The 24,046-nt window shown below is 36.6% G+C and overlaps 1 protein-coding gene across 5 annotated transcripts in view; it reads left to right on the forward strand.

The window, feature by feature from the left end:
* CCSER2 (coiled-coil serine rich protein 2) overlaps window positions 1-20,396 on the forward strand; it is an 86,460-nt gene extending 66,064 nt beyond the window's left edge. For 2 of the 5 annotated variants that reach the window (XM_067299795.1, XM_013955921.2), the window contains one exon: window positions 17,435-20,036. In XM_067299795.1, coding sequence (XP_067155896.1) covers window positions 17,435-18,256 — 822 coding nt within the window. In that variant the 3' untranslated portion in view covers window positions 18,257-20,036. Of the gene's footprint in view, window positions 1-8,789; window positions 8,875-17,434; window positions 20,037-20,378 lie in introns of those variants that run through there. The other 3 variants (XR_001294455.2, XR_001294454.2, XM_013955922.2) reach the window with 3 other exon arrangements.
* The last annotated feature ends 3,650 nt before the right edge of the window (window positions 20,397-24,046 follow it).

The following is a 24,046-nucleotide window of genomic DNA, read 5'->3' on the forward strand; positions in this document are numbered from 1 at the left end:
CAGTAAACTCAAAAACAAATTACTAATATTGGAAGTTAGTTAACAACTACAAAAGCTTCAGTTTGAGCAACCTGTTGTATTTATTGGTAAGACAAAAATACTGGAGATCGGGAATGGGAGAGGCTAAGTTAATATTATATCAGGTGCAGGGAGTCATTTAGTCCAAATATCCATTTGGTCAGGTTGAAGTACATTTATTCCTACTTATAAGTTGCAACCATTGAGTTTTCTCTTCCAGCTACTTCTTTCTTAAGGCACAAACGTGAATAGACATTCAGTAGTCTTGTCTCAGAGACGCTTCCTCTGTCATATGGAATTTGAAACAGTTTGAGGGAGAATATCTTTAAAAAAACAAACAAACAAAAAAAACTTGGCCCCTGCTATGTTCAGGGTTGTGTGTGTGTATACATATATGTATATGTGTGTGTGGGGTGTATATATACATGCATATGTATATTTTATATATATGTATATATATGCATGCTTACAGGTGCACTCTATAATTTTCTCTGTTTTTATCTTCCTTTACATGTAAAGTTTTTCAAGAAAGTTGTGGAATTGGGAAGATTCACTAAGTACTGACAAATGTTCAAAATACAATTTATTTTAGGAAATTTCACTTGTAAATGATAGCTCAGAAGTTTTGGGCAGAAACTTTTTTTGAATGGATTCTCACTTACATATTTGGAAGTTACATGGAGAATTTCTATAAGCAAACATAAATTGATAGGAGCTGCTTAATGTGAGATTTTTTGAAGGAAGACACTAGTCTTGCTGTTGCAGCTGAATTCTGGTTCTGAGCATCAGACTTCTAAACTTGTTGCAGTTTCACTTGAATACAATAATATATTAGTTAGTAGCTAATTAAGAGTGATTTTTGTAGTGACGCTGTTGGATAAACTTCAAAGTTTCTTCCAGAAATTTCTGTATTTCAGTAATATGAAGTGCTTGCTATGATTTTTTTTTTTCAAAAAAGAGAGAAAAAGAAAAGATGGGTTGAGTGTTTTTAGGAGCAGGGTACAGGAAGAGGTGTAAAGAAGTATAGGTACTTACAGGGACTAAGATGTTCAGGAGTAGAAGGTATAATGGAAAGGAAAGGAAAATCTATTAAAAGGTAATAGATATTTTAAGCTGTTACATTCAAGTTTGGAAAGGAATTTGGTAGTAAAGACCTGGGCAAGTTGAATAAATTTTAACAACAGTGACTTCTAAATGATCTAAACTAGCTCAGGAAGTTCAACAAGGCAAGGATTGCACTTAAGCTTTTTTTTTTTCTTTGAAACTGTTGAACTGATCCCTCTCAATTAAGGTAAGTTAAATCTAAACAAAAGCTCTCTGTTAATTTTTTGCTTCTCTCATATAGTAAACAATGTAATTTAAAAGAGGAGAGGAAAAAAAAAAGCTTTTCTCAGGTTTTGGGTTTTCTTTTGAAATGGTTTGCAATAAAACTCAGAGTAGTGTTTTCCAATGGAGAGAGATGTGGAATTTCTTTTGGAAACAGTGGTTGAAATAGTTTCTCTGTTAATACAAATTTGTGTACTCCCTTGCATGGCTTAATATAACTACAAATGTAGAAGAAGCTTTGGCATGAAATCATTTTTGATCTGGAACCAAATGACATAAATATCTCTTGCCATAGAAAAGAGAAACAATAGGCTCTATTTTATAAGGTATGATTACAGTAATGGGAAATAGGAGAGACACTTGAGCAAAATGCATTCTCACTAGAAACAAAGTCCTTTTTTTAAACATTTTGCTCTATTAACTTTCATGTTCAGTTTAAAATGATGGGCTTGAACTGAGGGTTCAGGCTGGGAGAAATCAGATTCATTGCTCCTAAACTTGGTATGAGTTGTAAAATGTAGTTAATATTTATTAAATTATGAAGTTCTTATAGAGACAGTATTTTTAAAACCAAATTCTAATTGAAATCTTGGCAACAAAAGTAGAACTGCTTTGAAGCATGCAAGCTTTTTGCTTTTTTTTAAACTTGTTAATAGTTATCAAAGTTGATGAATACTTAACTATTTCATTTGTTCTTAAAGTGATTGAGAAGTTAACACTTACAGTCATGGCAAAGATCAGAAAATCACTTCGGTTAACATACCATAACTTTCAAGATTATTCTAACAGTTTACAAATTCAAGCAGAATTGATATTATCTGTTAATTCCTGAAGGATAATTACCAGTAAAGGAACATACTCGCAATAATTTATTTACTATTTGAAGAAGTACTTGAAATACTTCAAGAAACTTGCTCAACAAACATTGTTAATGTAATGTTTCTTAAAAAATAGATTCTAGAATAAACTATTCAATGATGGGTGTAGAAACCAGATATTGAAAAATCTCCATTTAGGAATTTAAGACCATGTGAAATGCAGCAATTTATTGCAATTTTACTTAAAGAAGCCAATATTTCTGATTACTTTGTGCTTCTCCCAGTATATAGACCTGTGATATCGTTAAATATATTCTTTTAAAAAAGTTATCTTCTTATCTGTTGCTGTCTTTATTGCCAGATATATTTCTAGAAAATGGCCCATCCTGATGTGAATCATAAACTTGTCTGGGTTTCTTCTCAATAGGGACCTCATGGTTTTTGAAAGTACTTTTAGTTTTTCCTATTTCAAGGTAAATAGGGAAATAAATGGAAACTATGTAACTTTAGGTTAGATCTTTTAATGTAGCATGCATGTATAAGGCATAGTGGCTGAAAGCAAATGTTTTGAAAATCAGGGATATTAAGGTTTAATAAACAGCAAGTGTGCTGCCTGTAGCCTAGCCACTCTAATATCTGTTACACAGTATTTTTTATATGTGGTGTCCTGACAGTGTGATCAAAACTGCATTATGTAACTTCTGGCTGGCTGTATAAGCAATGGTGACTTAGAGGTACCCATTAGATTTGGTTAGCCATCCTTAGAATAAAGGCTTGTCCATGTATTTGCTAACAGGATAGACCATGACATTTCTAGAAGGATTCCTTATATATCTGTTATATTGAATTCATTTGCACTTAATTTATGCCTATAATTTAACTATCATGGAAAATCAAAACAAATAAAACCTTGAAGAAAGTACTGAGTATCAAATTACATTAAGGATTTAATGTCAATGGACAAAGCTTAGAAGGAAGAAAACCATTGTCACAATTGTTGTCTTGCAGGCTTTGCAGCATTGTTTCTGTAATGCTAAATATCTTGAAGGTAAAGAGGTGAGATGTCAAGTCTTGAGTTTGTGCTGCCAAATTATTTGACTTCTTGAACCTAAAAGATGATGTCTATAAAGGATTCTGGCCCCTGATGTCTAGTTCCTTAGCATAACAGAAATCCTCCTAGTTCATGAGTGCTCTTTTGTGTCCTGAAACAGTAGATAGAGTTAAGAGCTAAGTTTCTTCTTGGTCTTAAAACGGTATATGGTGATGAGAAGAAGTTTTAATTTGAAAATGTACTCAAGTTCATTGTTGTCTCCAGTAAAACAACAACAACAACAAAAACAGTTTGGATGGGAGCATACATATTCTTTGCTACAGCTCTTCTCTGCTTCTTCACTGAGGTGTTCTTTGTGCTCCAAATATTTGAGTATTGTTTCAATTTGTCTTTCAAAAGCTTTTCACATTTAATTTTTCAGTGAAATAATACTTTGGCTGCCTTTGATGTTTACTTCTGTCTTTTTTTAATATGTCCCTCTGTCTCAGTCTTATAGTTTCTATATTGATCGACTCTGCAACTATGAATTTAAATTTCCATGTTTTACAGCCTGGTCACTTTTTGTATTAGTGATTATCTTCACACTCATCCTGGGTCCAGTAGCTCTTTTCCACTTGCCATTCTATTATTGTACTAAGAGAAGACCACTGAAGCACCCACATTCTTGGCGAGGCAGGTCCATGATAGATTAGATAGTTGTCTTGAGCATCTGCTTCTTGCTGTGTTACAGTGACAGTGCATAATATGTGCAAGTATGCACAGAAGAGGGGAGATCCTTAAGATTTTTCAGAGGCAATTCTTGTTGGCTGTTTATTCAAAACCACCACTTTAAGATTTCACAGAATCACAGAATGGTTGAGGTTGGAAGGGACCTCTGGAGATCGTCTAAGTCCAACCCCCCTGCTCAAGCAGGGTCACCTAGAGCATATTGCACAGGATCACATCCAGGCGGGTTTTGAATATCTCCAGAGAAGGAGACTCCACTGAACTCCTGTTCCAGTGCTCTGTCACCCTCACAGTGAAGAAGTTTTTTCTCATGTTCAGATGGAACTTCCTGTGTTTCAGTTTGTGCCCATTGCCTCGCGTCCTGTCACTGGGCACCACTGTGAAAAGAGTCTGGCTCCATCCTCTTGGCACCCTCCCTTCAGATACTTGTACACGTTGATAAGATCTCCTCTCAGCCTTCTCTTCTCCAAGCTAAACAGGCCCAGCTCTCTCAGCCTTTCCTCATAAGAGAGATGCTCCAGTCCCCTAATCATCTTTGTAGCCCTTCGCTGGACTTGCTCCAGTAGTGCCACATCCCTCTTGTACCGGGGAGCCCAGAACTGGACGCAGTACTCCAGATGTGGCCTCAGCAGGGCTGAGTAGAGGGGGAGAATCACCTCCCTCGACCTGCTGGCAACACTCTTCCTGATGCAGCCCAGGAGACCATTGGCCTTCTTGGCCACAAGGGCACATTGCTGCCTCATGCTTAACCTGGTGTCCACCAGCACTCCCAGGTCCTTCTCTGCAGAGCTGCTTTCCAGCAGGTCAACCCCCAGCCTGTGCTGGTGCATGGGGTTATTCCTCCCCAGGTGCAGGACCCTGCACTTGCCTTTGTTGAACTTCAGGAGGTTCCTCTCTGCCCACTTCTCCAGCCTGTCCGGGTCTCTCTGAACGGCAGCACAGCCCTCTGGCGTATCAGCCACTCCTCCCAGTTTTGTATCGTCAGCAAACTTGCTGAGGGTGCACTCTGTGCCTTCATCCAGGTCATTGATGAAGAAGTTGAACAAGACTGGACCCAGGACTGACCCCTGGGGGACACCACTAGCTACAGGCCTCCAACTAGACTCTACACTGCTGATCACAACCTTGGATATTGGTATATCCTTGGAAAAAGAGCAGTAACGTTTGACCGTTTGCCTGAAATTACTATGCAGTGATAGCTTAGAAATATTTTTCTTGTCCTGCTCTGACATAAGTGGTTGATTTTCTTCATCTGATTGCTTATTCTAAGGTTGAGATCTTTTCCTAGCAATTAACACCTGGTTGTAACATCTTTATAGTAGTGTTTTTTTTTTAAAAACAGACTTCCCAATGTAGCTAGTGTCAGAACTTCATAAAGTGTTTAGACACAATTGCACGATTCATCAGGCCCTCTGAAAAACATTCATCATTTTTCTTTGATTTGTAGGTTGCTTGATTTCATCTGGTCTTAATTTTCCAGTCTTTTCTTTTCCTGAGTCTTGTCTGATATTTAAATTTCTGAATCACTTTTCTTTTGGGAGGCTTTTGCTATTTCACAATTAAAGTATCTGGGAAATGAGAGGAGTGGGATTTATGTTTAGCAGCTAGATGCATGGGACAGCTGAGGAAGGAGCTGCTGTGACTGCCTTACTAACACTAAAGTGCAAGTGGAACTTCTTGCATCATATTGGGCTTCAAAACCCAGAAGAATCCTATCAAATGTGGTTTTTTTTGTTTTTTATTTGTTTTTTTTAAATAAAAGCTAAGGTAAGTAGTGTTCTCATCTTTCAATTCTAGCATTGCCTGCTTATTTTAAGTGTTATGGATTTTGCAGTCGTCTTAATAATTCGACGCATAATAATTTGTGATTCAGGTTCCCTGCCCTGCCCCCCTGTATTTAGTAGGAAACTGACACATTTTCTGTGTATTTTGAATAACTACCATAATCTGAGGAGAAACGCCTATTAGTGTGTTTTTCTTTTTTTTCTGTTTGGATTTCTTGGGAGCTTCAGCATACATTTGACTAATAGACAGCAATGTATGTGAGTCACTGTGTTATTTAAAGAAGAAAGAATTCTAGATTTCTTTGCTGGAGTTTTGTAAAATGCTATTTAAAGAAAGTCACTGTTTCATAAGCTGGGCTTATTGTCAGATACCTAACTTTTAACATGCTGTATCTACAGGATCAGCAGTCTTTGGTAAAATTCACATAATTCATAATATCCATCCAAATAAATTCCCCACGCTATATTTTCTGGTCCTTGTTTGGTTCCACTGAAGTTGTTGTTTTATTATTTTATTTGATGTAGAATTAAGCAATGCTCTTTATGATCTTACATATAAGAAATCCAGCTGTTGTTTGAGATTTGCTCACTTACATGAACCAGTGTAAAGTCTGCAGTGCAGACTGCTGCCTGAAGCACAGCTACTTCTGCTTCACAGCTAACAGTGTGCTCTGGCATCCGGGGGCAAGGGGCTGAACCCAGCTCGGGCAGCAGTTCGCTCTAGCAGGCAAAACACTGAAGGAGGTTTCTTGGCCTTTCTTCATTCGTTTCTCCAGTCAAAGAGTAGAGTAATGAGGCCATGAAGAACTGTTGAGAAGAATGTATTTGGTGCTGTGCTTTGGTGAAGTGCTAATATAGATGCTTAAAAATTATTGAAATGTGTCAGGAAGTCTAAATATTTCTCTGCTTTTAAAATAATATATCTTAATTTTTATGCAGCTCAGCTCGTTTGTACTTGTCTGAATCTCTTCTTTTAGAAATGGAAAGGATATAAAAATTTCACCACTCTGTCTTAATTTAATGCATCATAAATTTGAAAGAAATTTGAAAAAAGCACATTGCCACCCCCCCACAAACAGGTCCCTATAAGGCCAGAGTGGTGCTTGATGATACTGGGGTTGTTTTTTGGTTTTGTTTGTTTTTACTATCTGGAGAGCCAGTTACGTTTAGAGAATGGAATGCATCTTTTTTCTGTGTTCCACTGCCCTGAAATAATTTAGGATGATATGTGAACAAACCTGAAAAATAGATGGCCTGAAAATGTAGTGTTCTCTTGTATGGTGCTGTGGAAATTCAAAGTTTTGTTAATGTCATATCAATCAATGATTTAATCTTGTTCCCAGGAATATTTTTCCTTTTTTACCTACCTCAGCCGATGCAACAAATTATCTTGTCTTGTCATGCTGCTGCTTGACGGAAGCTGGTAATGTTGTTCGTTCATGCAGCAGTCTAAAACTTGTGTCGACATTAATGGCTACTGATGGAAGACTGTAAGAGCTTGTTAGGTAATCGGTATCTCAGTCTAGAGATAATCAAATTAAGGAACTCTTTTCTTGTTCTTTTCTTTTTTTTATTATCTTGAGGTTTAGCTCCAAAAATTGTCTTCTGTCAGTTTCTGAATAAGAATAAAGAAGTCTTCTCAAACTTTTTTCTGCATTTCCTGTTCTAGCTTAAAAGTGTTTGGGCTGGCAGATTCTAAGAATTGATTAAATACATGTGTTGTTAAGTTGCAGTAATGAAGTTTGAAATAATGGTGGGTAAAAGTTAATTGGATGAAGACAACTGGGAGGCCAGGGAAATGTTTAAACTTATAGGATAAATAAAAGCAGAATATTTCTTTATGGAAGAAAGCCGTGATACTTAACATCTTTTAAAAGGAAGCATGGAAGTAAAGTATTTCCTTTCTTGTTTCGTCTGGCCCTGACGGTGTGATCTGCGCAGATATGCCAGCAGAGAAACTGGAGGGAGGGGCAAGCTGTGTATTAGTGTTATCTTCCACCGAGATGTCAGCTCAAATGTTTTATGCCTCCTATCTGAAAAAGCAGCTACTGTTGTTAGCTGCTGGTTGCTGACAGCCAGGGAGCAACGGCGGTCCTCGTCCCTAGCACCGCTGTTCCGGGACTTGTCAGAGCGGTTTTCTGTTGGTGAGCCGTGAAGAGGCTGTAAAGAACCAGACCTGTTTTTCTGATACAGGAAGTCATGATTATCTGATTTAAGAGGGTAATTCCAGCTTGAATAGATTCCTTTTAAAGGTAAGGGTGTGGAGAAAATGCTAGGCTGCATAAAATTACTTTCCTTCTTTCAAAAACGCAGCGACTGTGATATGATACAATTTCACAAAGAAATACTGTGATGCGCCACTTTTGCAGTAATCTGCAACATTTGATAGACAAACACTGCATGTTGCTGACATGCATAATTCTCTAATTCTGTAATGGAAAACTCAAGCTCCTAATACAAAGTACAAAGAACACAGTTTCACCTGACCTTTTCACATTCAATAATAATGCTATCAAAATGAGTCAAGCAGAGTCTAAAGCTCATGGATGATAACTTTGCTAGAAAATCTTTTTTCTCTGTGTTAGAATTTTTTGTTGTAAACTAATGCTGATTGGCTTCCCAGGAGATCGATATTAAGCAGGTTATTGTTAATTTGTGAGGCATTTAAAATATTTTTGAAAGCTATACATGTACAACTTTTAGCATATATTTTTAACATGAAAAGCTCATCTCTCATACTTTTCCCTTTAAAAACATCTTTCACAGAAATGTGTGCATATATTTTGAAAAAAATTGAGGTATTTTCTGTGCAGCTCTGCTAGTAATACTCTGTTACTCTTGTCCTGAAAGAATAAGATTCCTGACTAGTTTAGGACGTCATAAAGTGGTTGAGTTTCCTGTGGGCTTTATTAGCATGTAGCGTTTGCCTTTATGAGGGAGAACAACTGAGAAATACAATGATAGCTTTCTGGGGGAAATGGAAAAAGAATGGTGTGGCTTTTTGGTGTCTTGTTTTTCCCTGTTCTCTTTTTTATTATACTTTTCCCCCTCTCTCTTTCTGCACAGGGTGGGTATTCTGCTCCCTCCTTCTCTCCCTGGCAGGGCTCATTCCAGGGCATCCCTCGGACTGCTCCACCGCACCGCAGACAGAGTGAGTCTGTACCTCTCACTCATATCCCTCACCGTGTTCCCATAGAAGCTTCCCCTTTGCACGCACTGTTCATCCTGTAGTATCCTCCTTTTCCAGGCAGATTTACAGGCGTACACGGTAGTTTGTGGCTAACCTAAATGCTTCCTTCAGTCAGCCTATAAGCAGCTGCAACTTACAGCTTTGTAACAGTTATTAAAAGCTGATTTACTTCAGCAGTTCTAGAGGCAAACCTGAACAGGCTCTTGTTTCCAGTCTTGTCTTAACATAAATCTTGCTTGCTGCATTTTTCCTTTCTTTTTCATGGCTGTGATATACTGTTCTGTTTGTGTATGTGTTCCGTTTGCTCACAAGTCTGCATGCGTGCGTACGTGGATGTATTTACATAAAGATGTTGTGGACATACATGAAAATGTTGGTAAGAAAGGGCAACTTTTCATTGCCTTTCATGAGAAGTTTTCTTAACTTTTCAGAATGGCTTTTCTGAAACTATTTTTTTTTCTTTCGGTGTTTATCGTAAAAAGACTTCTAATACATTGAAGTGGCTGTTGCAAAACATGCATGATTGACTAACATTACTTATGTGCTAGCTACAATGTGGGCTGATAAAAGATGCATTTGTACTCTTGCCTTTGGTCTGCAAAACAAAAGACAATTGCTGATTTTAAAACTATGCTTACATAGACATAGAGAAATGGTAAGTCATATTTTGTGCTTTGGTATTGCGTTATAATTGTTCAAAGAAATATAACTAGTTAATGAAGATAAAGTTATATTTTTAAAATTTACTGTAATTTGCAAATTACAGTGTGTTTGATTGCTCAGCAATATCCAGGAGTGTATTTGCACAAGAAATAGAGTAAAATTAAAATTACAAAAACACTGAAATTTCCAGGACCCATGGAGATCTGAAGAGTAAGCTGCACCTTGGAAAACTAAGCTTACGTTTATTTCAGATTGTAATAATCCTTACCATTACTTCAGTTACAAAAACCAATCTTGTAAAATATCTTGTAAATTTTATGAGTGTTTCAAATACTCTCTTGATGTTTCTGTGACAATGTTCATTTAAACAACTCATCAGGAATGCACACTGTTTCACAGGCTTTTCTCTATGCAGTGGTGGGTTATGCTTTACTTCCCTGTGGTGTTTGATGTGGGATATTGTGTGTGTGTAATGAATGTAGAAACCCTAAAGGTGACTGTCATGTATTCTGTTTCTGGGCGTAGTACAAGCAGTAGCAGAGCCTGACTATTTTGCTGTCCTATCAGCACAGAATAATCTGAGTTTGAAAGGACCAGTTTTAGACCGGAGGAGCACATGAACGTCGCGCTTTGGAAACTTAACGGTTGGCGGGTCAGATTGGGAGGATGGTGTCTGAGCTGCCAGATGCGTGCCTCTGGCGTCTCCTCATCCTCACTGACGGCTTAGCTGAAGAAGATAACTTAGGCTAATCTGGTGCCAGTCCTCTGAACCCCGCCTCATTCCTCCGCTCAGGGCAGCAGCTTCTTAGTCTCAGGTTCCCTATTGAACTGCCCTTACTAAAGCAGGTTAGATTTTTCAATAGGCATCTTACACATTAAACTTCTATGAGTTAAAATTTGGGCAAATAAAGTAGATGAAAATTGGCCATAGACTAATTAACCTAGACTCTGATTACTCTAATGTTCAGGAAGATACATTTGTTTCCCATAACTGAGTGTTCCTAGCCTTTTTCTTTAGGTCTGAGGCTTGATCAAAAGATAAATACTGAGCATAGAAATAAAGTATAGATTAGGGGGGTTGCTGGACATTCTTAACTGACACTCTTGCAAAATTAATACCTTATACCTGTGCTTTTGGAGAACATGCCCACGAGGTAGAATATTACTGCAATTATAACTAGCATCCTTTCTTCTCCCCACATTATCTCTTACCTTGGTCCAGTGTTTTTAGGTCTGTATTTTATTTTATTTTATTTTTATTCTTTGTGGAATGCCAAAGGTGGTGTTTCAAGGCAAGTTTTGAACACAGTATCACCAGTTAGAATAGGAAAATCAGCCTTGCAGTCAATATTAGTGTTCTTTGGCAATAATATAGAGAAGGTGATGGGGAACAGAAATTAATTTCACTTCTATTTGGCTGTGTTTTCTGTCTGGAGATCCTTTGATTCAAGCATTTCTTTCTATAACTTCTGGATCCCAACCTAGAAGTATCATCCACACTTGTGAATACTGCAGGTTTCAACAGCTGCCTCTTTGCTATATTGCTGATAGTTTACAGATGCACAGACACCTTACAAGTGCTATAGATTATCAGGGTATAAATCTGTAAACTGTTCATGATCAATTGTTTATGCAGTGTAATATAACCTTACTCCTGTTCTACAGGGCGGATAACAAATCTCTGCTATGTAATATTGTAATACTATTTTATGCTTACAGTTCTTTTGTATTAGCAGTAATCACAAGGGTAGCATACCTACTGCCTACCTTGCCCCAAGAACTTATCATAACACTACACCTTATTAATAAACTTTTAATCAGATGTATTTTTTGTACTTTTAATGAGAATTAATTTTTTTAATACTTTCATGCTTGTTAATTCAAGTGTTGTTTCAGCAGCCTTGGAAACAATTCAGCATTTTAAATGGCATAAATATTTTTCTGATTCTAGGTTGTTTTTTGTCATTTCCATGAACAAAACTGTTTGTTTTTTTCATTCCTATGCCTCAAGTATTGCGTGTCTTAAACTTAGCTCTTATGTAATCCTCCTTTATTTTTTCTCTTGGTAATGGGATATAATTTGATGCGTAGCAAAGTTTCCACAATACATTTTAAAACTTCTCTATTAGATTTTGGAGTTTTAATAATGAAGCTCTAGAAACTTGGTGTTTAGAAGACGCATTTTCAATGAGCAAATGATGAAGCCTTGATATAATGCAAGGACATTATACCAGTTTCTCTAGGCCCCTGACTCCAAGTACTTCTCCACACAGAAACAGAGATGAAAATTCTGTTTGTTACTAACTCGAGCATTGCAATTGCTTTCATCTCTGCTTACTGTTCTCTTCCTGCAGAGAGGTTAGAGTTTTTGTATATGAGCATTACAAAGAAAGGTGATGTAAGCAACTCTGACAGGTGATATATAGCTTTTTATTGCCATCAAGAAAGCTCCGGCATGCATGCTGATTATGAATCAGGTCCATGCTTTTTTTACTTTTTCATGGATTTTTTTTAAACAAGTATGTGTCCCTTAACATTATGAAATGTTTCCATAATGAATATAAATTTTTGACCAGTTCAGGCTCTTTGTAGAGAGTGCAAAGTGATGTGTTAGCAGAACAAAGTTACTTCAGGATGTTATTTTGGAAATTTCATGACTTGTCTTAAGAGGTGACAAATATTGAAAATATCCTTGGACTGTTACATTACTATCTTCAAATGTCTGTGTTTTTTGCTCTGAGAGACCAGTGTTGTTATACAAAGAAACGTCTTTTAAGAAAAATTCCATACTTCCAGTTTGGGTAGTTGGAGATTGGATTTCAGTAGAAATGTAGTCTCTTGTTGTAAGTTGTTGTCTCTTGTAGTGTATGTTTACCAACAAAAATTTAATTTTTTATGGTCATATTTGTCTGTTAGTTGCATGTGACTCTGTATTTATGGATAAAATGCCTGCCTTGATGTGGTTATATTAATTTCTTAAAGAAAAGTACTGTCTAGCTGAAAGTTTATTTTTATACAGACTATGTAGAAAAAAATCCGTGCTATGGCATATTGCTAATTACTTTAGTACCCCCATACTATGGTGAATGGTTTAAAAGAGCAAAGGGAAAAAGGTTGTTTGTATCGCTGTTTGAAGTTATGCTTCATACTGTAGGATGCTATTTTACAGTGCTGAAACAGAGGAATAATATAGCTAGCTAAAAGAAAAAGAAGAAAAAAAAACAGAATGAATGTACTGATGGATACTATGGATTTAAGGTGTGAGAACTTGATGTTTTCCAGAGAGAGGAACAACATTTGAAAATGACAGCTTTCCAGTGGAGCAAGGCTCTGCCCTCACGCGAAGGGCTGTGAAATGGTCTCTTACCCTGTCAAGGCAGTGAGATAGATGTTGGAACTGATCAGGAAATCTTGTATCCCCTCTTCCAAAAAAAACCAAACAAAAAAAAACCCACCAGGGTGGGGGAGGAGGGAGAAATTTTGAGTCTCTCCAAGCTCATGACTGAGTAGCTTGGAATATGGGTTAATAAACAGTGCGGGAAATATGATCAAAATGCATGATACAGTTCATCTTATGACGTTGTTATTTGTTGTTAGATATATCTAAAATTGTGTATATTCATGAATGCAAATATTTTGATGTATACATTTATAATCATACACAAAAGTTCTAGTTACTACTATTAAGAGTATTTTAAGTATAAGAGCTAAAATGTGTTTGCGACTTCAAGTTCTAAGAGCAAAGGTATTCCATGCAGGTCTTGCTATAAATGTTACTTGTACTGTGTGACTTAAACAACAGGGCTATCTTTGTTTCTGGAAGATGGATAAAAAAAACAAGTGGGGGACATGCTAATTGCAATTCAAATGCTGAAAAGTTGCAGTTCAGCCATGGCAATTGCTCGTTGTTTTGTCTTGGTCCTCTGACATCATTGTCCTTGTCTTTTTCTTGTCTCTGCTTTCCCATTATGCCATTGGCAAGGAGTTGAGAAGTTAGTCCATTACTTCTGTGATAAAGCGTGGTACAGTACAACTTCAGATTTCTTCCCATCTCCTCCTCACATTTTCACTGTTGCTTTTTTGCCCTATGCATGATGCATGTCTATCAGAGATGTGCATGCAGTTCTCGGATTCTTCATTGCATCACTTCCTTGTCCCTTAAAATATCAGAGGGAGAAAATAGCCTTACTTCATTCAACAGAGGCGTTACATGGAATGTATGATGGGAATTGAGATCGGAGATACGGCATAACCCAAGCAAAACGGCAGGGAACCTTAAAGTAGTGATACTGCAATGACTGTCATTGTCATGACCACATTGACTTAACTTCTTTGTCAGTATAAAATGCTCGTATCTGTATATCTCAGTTGTTCAGTAAGTGTGTATTGATGGTAAACCTCTTCATGGATATGTTGTCATTTTTCTCTGGATGATGTAACAGCCAGATACGCTCCCAAGAGAAATTCTCTTCTTATGCTAATATGGTAGGGATTATAATTTAGTAATTTTGCTTGGTGCATCAATATGTGCAAATCTTCAAAGCTTTTGCCATTACAGAAATGTCTGTTTCTTTGTGTTGCAAAAAGGAACATGTGCACAAAGCCTTATGTTTAATGCACTTATATTCTGGGGACAACTAATTTTCCTCAGTTACATTGTACTAGAAATATTACAGAGTCCAGCTTTACATTTTAGGAGCATCATAAAGGAATGCAAGTATTTTTGTCCACCTGAACATTTTGTATATTGGACAAAAATGTAAGTTTAAATGTTAGCATGTCAGTCTACACCAGGTCATGGCCTGTTGCTCCCTGAAATAATATCAAAAGTGCGTTCAAACCAATGCAAATGGTAAAAGTTTTTAAAAGACTTCCATGGAATAAAATATTATTGTTGCTGGAAGGTGGAATGCTTCTTTATCTTTTTACTCCCCCTCCTTCTTATGACTGATTTCACCAAGTCCTTCTGCCAGCTGTCTTTTTGACTAATAGCCTAATCATAAGTTAAGATTTCCCTAAGAAAAGGAAAACTTGTATATAAGGCAAAGATGTAAGATGTGCATGAAGATAACAGAATTTGCAGTGTTAGATATCTTGTGAAGCATTACTTGAGTATTTTGAAAGCTGTTTTTTTACTTTCATTGTCATCTTGAATGTTAATGCATTAGCAATTTGAAGAGATTAAATCTGCAGTCATGATAATTGGACACACTTTGACTAAGTAGAAATCCAAAATTAAAAAACAGTACTATATTTAAAGCAATTTAGCAAAAGATGATACTACAGCTTTGGTGTACTTCTCATAATTCTGAGATTGTAGCTGTTTTCTACCTTTGAGTTGCAAACATTATGGATCTTAAGCACCTTAGACCATTTTAGGTTATGAAAGGTAATGAATATGAGGAAATTATAAATTTGGCTATTTTTAAATGTAAAATTAAAAAAGGAAACATGTCAAAATGGAAAAACCCAAATACTGCCACCTCTTTTGTCAAAAACTTGAAATACAGCATTATCAAAAGGTTGCTTCTTTGCTGTATTTCAGAAGTTTTCATGTGTTTAACTTAACTTTTTATATAAATTTAGTTTCTTCTGTAATTTATAAAGTTTTCACTTTGATTAACTAACTAATAATCCTCTAACTAGGATTATTTGACACAAAGTTATGATTTTTGCCCAGATTTGATATTTAAATGCCTTTTTTTTTTTTTAAAGACTGGCATTTAGAAACCCTTCCTAGGTGAGGGAAAACTTTTCCGGTATTATTTTCCCATATTAGAATTTGATATAATACTCTTTGCTACAAACATGCCTATTTTTGATTCTTTTTTAAGTAGGATTAGGAAATCTGAATTATTTGTTGCAATATGTGTGTCATAATCAGGCATGTATTGCTTTGGTTTCTGCACTCTTTTTTTACAGGCAAGTTCTCAAAACAGTAAATTAGTTTGGCTAATGTCTGTCTGTCAGTTCCTAACTTTTAGTTGGAAGGGCAATGACTTATGTAACCCATTACATTAACACTGAAAAATGACAAAAATATCTAGAGGATTTATTTTTTAAACTGTAACTCTTAATATATTGAATTACTGTATGTAGTGCTTTCTTCCAGTAGGATTGTTTGGTTAAGAAGGATGGTTCTGCATTTGACAACACTCACAAAGCTAGGTTAGGCTTGGCCATGTAAGGAAATGTGCTTTACTCTTAGAGTAAGGTTTTGATCACCTTGCACCATTTAAGTCTTTTTGTGCCCTCCCTTTTGCCAAGTCAATATTCAGACTGCTCAACATGTCTGTGCTTCCCTCTCTGTCACTTGTTGATGTCACTGGTCCAACTTTGATGTTGCCCTTGCTTACAGGTAGGATTGGTGTATTCCAAGGGAAAAAACGTTAGTAAATCAGAATTAGATCAAGAAAACTTGATATTTCTCTTTTTACTATTACATATACTGTTGATGAAGAACTTCAGTGAAGATACAGTTTTCACTGAGTAGTAATCCTGCCAGGTGAAAGATGAAATCCTAATGAGTGCTGAGATGCTGTCTCACCCTAGAAATGTGACAGGGCTTTGGCATGCACAGGTATCATTATGCTCTTTCTGCTGTTCGCAGAAGAGCTAAAAAGGCCAGACAGATAATTGGCTTCCTCATTTAGAAGTGGTGAACAGGTCGAGAGAGAGAGTGAAGTGACAATTTCAGTCAAGTTACGTAAAGCTTAAAATCATTGCTTCTTTTTTACTGACTATATTTTGCTAGTAAACAAATGTTATAAGCCTGTTAACTATGTACATGCAATCTATCAACTGGTAAAAATTCAAGTAGTTTCAGCAAAATTAGGGATAAGACTAGCTTGTAGTAGTTCTGGTCTCCTCCCTTGTAAGGAAAATTAGAAAATCATCCAAACCTGAAACTTGCTGGAATGTGTACATAAAATGTTGGTAAGTTTTGGGTTTTGCCATATATTACAGAAATTTTAATTCTTCCAAGATCTCTCTACAAATTTGAGGTCCAGAATGTGTTTGTCAAGCTAGTGTACACATTAATCTTTTGAGTATTTTTACAGGGAAGAGCAAAGAAAAAAATAGAAATGACCCAGAAGAGGAACTGGCAATTCTCTTGTCTAATTTCAGAGAATCTCTCTCCTCATAAATTGTAAAATCCTCATTAAGTTACGTTTATCCATTGGTTATCAATGTAGTATATGATCTCTAACTTTAGATGTGCTCTGTTATACCACTGTTGAAGATGGTTTCTTTATCAGGCCATTTGAATTCCCTTCAAGACCAAACAGTTACCTAAGTTTAGTCAGTAACCTGATTACAGCATATTTGTATCTCATTTTCTGACCTCAGTAAGACAAGGAAAATGCACTGTAAATTCATGTGGTCCATTAAACTCCTTTGCTGCCTTTAGAGATATTTAACACTGACGAAAAGTTTGGGATAGCTAACTTGAGTATGCAGTGAATAGAAAATAAAGGATGGATGCAGTTAAATAGCTGTTGCATTTATTTATTAAGCACTTGAATCAGAATTGATCAGTATTCATACGTCATTGTTATGCTGCACTGCAGAATAAAGCAAAACCATCAACCAAGCCTTCTTCATGTTCTTTGTTTTAAGCTAATCAATATTTTTTTCTTTATGTTGTGTATTTCAGTGCTAGTATAATTTTTTCCACCTAAGTCATATTTGTACATGTCCCATGAACCATCCTGTTTTGCCAAAGTCAACTTTTTGATTTAAAAAAAAAAAAGATATGCAGCCCTTACCAAGCATCCAGTCAATGCACATTGGGTTCAGAATGTTAATTTATGTTCTCTTTGCCTAATATATTGTTGTATTCTTTTCTCTTTAACAGCCTCAAGTACTACAGCCTTCCAGCAACCTTCCCAGTTCCACAGACCTCGCCCAGGGAAAACTAATAAAAATGCCACATACCGAGGCCCACAGTGAATATCCTAAACATGGTCTTCATGAGAATGGCAATCATAAGAATCAAAATGCTGCAAATGCATCTCTCACAAATAGTCTGAATGAACTAAACACACTAATGAGTGTACAGTTAAACATAAAAGATGAGAATGCATCATATTTGGAAAATCTGAAAAATGAAAATGCTGAAGACCCTGGGGAGCTGGCTAGTATTAAAGAAGGTATACTACAGTCTCGTTCCCATTTTCCAACGTCTACGCGAGCTGATAATAGAGAGGTGCAGACTGAGCTAGCTGTGAAGGGTCAGCCCTCATTCACAAACCAGGCTTCTCAGCCAAAGACCTTAGGAATTGCAAAGCCCCCAAATGCTTTAGTGCCTCTGACAGTGGCCGTGCTCGCACGATCTGCAAATCAGTCTGCTGCTTCCAAGGAGCCTGAGCTTCTGCCATCAAGTAGTCCGCCTCGGCTAGAGCCAACATCTGGTCAGACTAACCTAAAGGGTAAACAGAGCCAGAAAGTGTCTAAACTGCGCCCACCAACTACGTCATTTGTTAAATCTAAGCAAACAAGCAGTCAGAAATCCACACTGGTGTCTCCAGAGCCTCAAAACACTTCTTCAAAGACTAACATCCCAAAGCCACCGGTGCAAAGAAAGGAAAATGTGCAAATACAGAGTACCGGTTTGCATTCTGGGGATAGCTTGCCCTCTAATCGGCATTCCCGCCTCCCTAAACCAAAGACACATTGAGAACGTGTGTACACATCTCACTGAATGATGCCATACATTAATTTACTTCCCATGTATTGAATGCCTTTGTTGAGGCTGCTTTATCTACATCCTGCAATCCTGAGTAAATATTAAAAGTAGCATCTTTCGTTAGTGTTTGCATATTCCATTCTGTTATGTTCTGAAGTTCATGTTATCAGCTGTGCAGCTTCTCCTGAGTGTTCAAGTATATTGTAAGTCTGCATTAACGATTGTACTGCCCATTGATCTTAATAATTAAGCAAAAACTCAAGTCTGTGGTGACTGCAAATACCAGAATGCCGCACTAGGTATTTCAGGAAGGCAGAAATCTGTATTTTGAGTTATTAGACAATGAAATTACTATTCAGTCTAACTTTTTGGTTCTGACTGCTAGTTAGGTTAGAGTGGTGGAAAATTAGACTTAGTAGCAGATGTTTTATTGGCCATAATTCTGACTCTGTGTTCCAGAGGCCTATGCAAAATCCTTGTATTTATCGTTATCCGAAGACTGACATATTTAATGTTATTTAATTTGATGGGTTGGGGAGTTTTTTTTGTTTGTTTTTCTGTAATCTGAAGTTGCTCTGTTTTTTATTTATGCCATTTTCACTGTTCACAGACAGTAAGCAGATTTCACAGGGTGAAACAGATCTTCTCTTAGACATCATCATTTGTTGTGACATTGTGGCATGCTTTTATTGTGTTGAATAGACACATTATTGGGTAAATTTTTGAAACGCAGTGCTAAGGATACTTGTGCAAAACCTGCCAATACAGGCTCTTGTGAATTGGTAAGTAAAGAGCCTCTGGGAATAAGGGGTCCATAACACCTATGTTGAGGTTGCACAACATGCATTTTAATTAATATTTTTAACTTTTATTGTGCTACTTGTATTTATTGATTTCTGTTTATTATCGAAAGACTCTGAAGTACCTGACTTGAAATGTTTGCACAAAATTTTGCCATATATGTAAGAATATGGAACTATTTTACATAATAAAATTTGATTTAAAAAAGCATCTATGAAAAAAATAACGCCACCTATTTGCTTTGAGCAATCCTATTATGTCCTAATCAGAGCTGGTACTCTAAGAGTTTTTCAGAGATGTGTATTTTGTTTTGGGTTGTTTTCTTTCCCTTTTTTTTTTTTCTCTCTAGTTTCTAAAGTGCATGATAACTGGGAAGGAGCTTTTGGGGGAAATAAAAAAAAAAAAAAGTCTTTCTGCTCTCTAGGAAAGCATTTTTTCTGAAAGTGGTCTGGAAATATTTGCCCATCGTGGTGCAACTATGGGACCATGGCACACATGCTGTGGGTTGAATATATGCATATCCAGTGAAGTGTGCTAAAAACTTGTCCTTCTGTCCCATCTCCCATTCTCCCCCTCTTCCCCATCACTGTCTCTTGGATTTTACTTTTTTCTTCCCAATTCTTAAATTGGTTTTAAAATCATCAGCATAACCCTGTTACAATTATTTTACTCAAAATCTGTTCCTGAACAGCATATAAGGACAGAAAAATGAAACATAGTAATAGTTTGTTCTAGGCTTTGGCTATATGATGCTGACATGATACAGTATATTGAGATAATAAAGTGAATAGGTATAGACATTTCATAAATATGTTCAATAATCAACTTTTGTAATATAAGCCCTTTAACCAGGAATAGATACCCTGGTTGGAGGAGAGAAGGGAAAAAAATCATTGGAGTTGTATTTCTCAATGCATAATTAATGTCCAAGAAAATTTCAGATTTCTCACTGGTCTTTCACCTGACAATGAGGTGGAAAATTGAAAGCTTGGGGGGGGGGGAGCGGGCAGGGGGGGCAGATTATGTTTATTTCAGAACTGGCTATATGATTCTGAAGACCTGCAGGACTTTCTGTTAATTTTGGGGGGGAGGGGGGAGAGGGCGTTAAGCAAGAAACAACAAGAGCAGCATTAATTGTTGCAGTTGCTAAAGGATCAAAATAAGTATAATTTGAGATTACTGTTAGAATTATTCTCCAGGAAAATTTCTTTCCTTGGAAAGCATTGAATCAGATGGCCTTTGTCCAGAATCAGAGTAGATGTTTACTTTTGATAAGAAAATAAAATTGACTTTTTATATTCCCCAAAATTAGCTCCTGGCAGCTGACTATATTTCTCAAGAGTGTAAAAACTGCTGAAGGAATGATCAGATTCCTGGTTCATTTTCAGGTCCATATATATTTCTATGGAAGTTTTTTCCTTTTTTAAAGTTTACTTTCCCTGAAGGGAAGCTGATTTTATTTTTAATTGTGTATGATTTTGTGCAGGAAGTTTATTGTCACTTCAAAGAATGTTACTGACAGTGATGTTTCACCATGAGTCCTGTTGCTTCTTCTCATTATGGAGGCTTCATTGGTCTGATTTAGAGATTTTAAACTTTTATGTTTAAATTTAAAAGTATAGATATCTACCTATCTGCACCTTTACTGACAATTTAGGAATGAAGCAAAGAGACTATCAGGGTTTTCATAAAACAGAAGATGACTTTTTTTTTCCCCCCCAGAAAAACAAAAATGTATTTATTCTGTGGGTGGTTTTATACTGTTAAAGAACCTAAGTAGATTATATTCCTTGGTGTGAATATGTAGTGTTTTCCCATTTTGCTGTGAAAGATTACTAAGAAATTGAGTGGAAGATAGCAGGATTCATCATAGATGAGGGAGATGCTAGGCTGAATTGTGATTTGCATTCAGCTGCTAAACTTGCATCACTCTAAACAAAACTGTGTATTTTGGCTCTTCTGCTTTGCCAGGGAAGGTTCTGTTGCATGTACAGTAAGTCCAGAGCATGAGAAAAGCTTGTCAGCAGATGAGCAACTGGAAGAGAAGCAGTGAAGGGAAATTTGAAGCCTCACTTCAGTGGAGGAGGGTGGGGAGAGCGATAAGAGGGTGCTGTGTAGAGCATGTCAAGTGGGATTAAGTAAGTATCTTCAGGTAATGTATCTACCTTATTTGAGGTGCAGATATATCGGTACTGGTGCAGATTATCCTAAATGCATAAATTAAAGGATTTGATATCTTCAGATTTTTTTAGGATTCTAAAACTGGTTTATTGCAGATTTTTTTATGCTTTTGATGTCTCATTCTTTTGTGCAATATTCACAGAAGTATTAAACTACTGTTCAGTATGTGTGTACAGAGGCAATTATGTATTTTAACAAGTGAATAAACACAAAAGAAGAAAAACAGAATTGCACTTTAAATGAGCTTTATTGCTTGGAGTTGTGCCTAAATAATCTAGATGCCTCCTGTTGTGTGTGTGGCTTTTGTTTGAAACTAATTTCCCTGCTAGTATTGCTGTTTCCAAGATACCTTCACATCACTTTCACAGAATTAATATACACTCTAGCATGTTTAAAAATATTCATATAGTGTACTGAGTTTTTGTTGTGCAATGACTTTAATTTAACCGTGGAATTTTAGCACTGATGATGCAGCCAGAACATTACCTTCCCCTTCCCTGAAACTGGCACTTCATAGTTTTGGTCAAAGCTGATGGCAAAACTTTCATAGGACTAGCATAGTCCTTAAAGAATAATGTTCCTAGCGTATGTTTTGCTTCTGTTAGAGAAAAGTGCAATACTAACTCCTAGACTTTCTTGAAATAATTATAAAGGCCCTGAAAAATCAAAAACTGCACTGAGTTTTCTATCTAGTTCCAAAAAAGTGGGTTCTTGAACTTTAAATCTCATAGCAGTGAGATTAGACATAGCAAGTAGACTGCATCATAGGTCAGTAAAATTAATTTCATCCTTGATCTAAATGCTGATTCGTTGTAATGATAGAAAATTGAATACCATTTGTGTGATTTACTTTGTTTGCATGTCACAACCATATGCACATTCTGCAGTGCCCATACTCTGGTAGGCTGCATGTTTTGGGAGGGTGGGGTGGGAGAGAAATACTTTAGTTTTTGCACAGCACACAATCCTCTTCATGTGGACATTTTCTTGCCATACAAATGGAAATCCACTCTTGAATTGGGCTTCCGTAGCTATTCTTTCTTGGTTTTAGTGGCTTTTTCTGAGCAGAGTGGATTTAATACATGATCCTGGTGGTAGGTCTCAGTTTTATAGTAATCTTACAACTATGCTATCAAGGAAATTCAGTCACTGTTGTAGTAAAGCTGCTCACTGCCTACTTAACTGTAAAAGCACCACAATAAAAACAATATAATTCCAGTGTCAGTGAAGTCTTAAATTCAGTACTAGCTTAAAGAAAAAAAAAAAGTACCCTTAGTTATCTGCATTGTTGTTTCTTCTTGTTTTTTAAACCAGGCCAGAGTAAATACTGTATATTGGAATTTGCTTGTAAAGTTGATTTAAAAACCTGTATGTAAAAAATTTTCTTCAATGTTGCTCTAGTGAATAAAAATAAAAGTAACAATTCTAATAAGTATCTTATTTCTCCCGACTGTTCACTTTATTTTCACTTTATTTCATTGACTGTGTGTAATTACAGGACTGTAAGAAGGAAATTGTTTGGGAGGGGGAGACTGTGCTTATATTTACAATTATGTTTTCTCATGAAATTATCTTTGTCCAGCAGATTTGCGTGCTTGTTTCCTCAACGAATTTTAGTATGAGTGTTTTAAAAAAGAACAAAGAGATTGAAAAACCAAACATCTAAAGTTGTTATTTCTAGATGAACAAGGGGCTGGACTGATGTGGTTATTTTTTAAAGGTACCATATTTCACTTCTAATGCACAGTCAGAGAGAACAGAATGGTATTTCGTAGGTTTTCCTTATGTAATTAACTAGTTAAAATTATTATTATAAGGGACAACTTTAATCTGATGAAGTTATTTCCCTACAGGAGTCTAAATCTATACAATGCATGCATACATGTAAACATCCATAAGGAGTTCCTGATAGTATATTAGTATTTTGCCCACAGTCTGAATGGTTTAATATGCAGGAGACAGAGTTCTTTCCTTGCAAGAAAAGGGAATCTGCTTCTCTTTAATTTCTCACCTGTTTCAGTAGATGGAAGTTGAAGTTGAAATTTCAGTCAGAAATGGGGCTTGGTAAAGGGAGAATCCTGTAGTTTTTAGTAAGAACATTAAAAAATGCTGCAGACACTTGGGATCAATGATCTAAAGTTTTATTTTGAGCTTCTGGATGATATTTGACTTTTTACTGGGTGGAGGGTGGGAAGGCTCCTTCTGCATAAAGCTTCCAAGTTCAAACACATTTTATGAACCTTCCTCGACCAAGGCCCTAAAAGGTAATTAGGGATCCATGGATCTTCTGCCTTGTGGTTCTGCTGGGTACGGTGCAAGAGCAAGCACCCTTTGCTGCTTTATGGACAAGACTGTTACAGTGGTGTCCAACCCTATCAGAGTCATGAGCAGATGTTAAACAGCTGATGCAGTGACTTTGTGGTACGTGTAAGAGCTGCAATTCACAGGTCCTTCTCTTCCTTTCCTTGTCTTCTCTCCCTCTCTCCCATTAAGAGATGAAGGCCTTGTGGCAGTGATGTGCTTGGACTGGGAGCTGTGTACTGCTGGCACTGGAAGAGATCTGCTTTACTATCGCTGGGCACAGTATTACATGCAAGGAGAAAGTGTTAGTGTGAAATTTCTGACGCTTACCTCCTTTTGGAACCCAGAATTAACATCCTTGGCACCATTCCTGGTAAAGGAAATTTTTATGAGCATGTTTCAGTGCAGCTGAACCACAAGAAAAATTAATACTGAAGCATGCATAACACTAATCAGTCATGTGGTTGCTGTTTTCCTTAGGTTATGAATATTGGCCAT

Source organism: Apteryx mantelli, chromosome 7 (assembly GCF_036417845.1).
Source record: "Apteryx mantelli isolate bAptMan1 chromosome 7, bAptMan1.hap1, whole genome shotgun sequence".
In the NCBI taxonomy this organism is placed as follows: Eukaryota; Metazoa; Chordata; class Aves; order Apterygiformes; family Apterygidae; genus Apteryx; species Apteryx mantelli.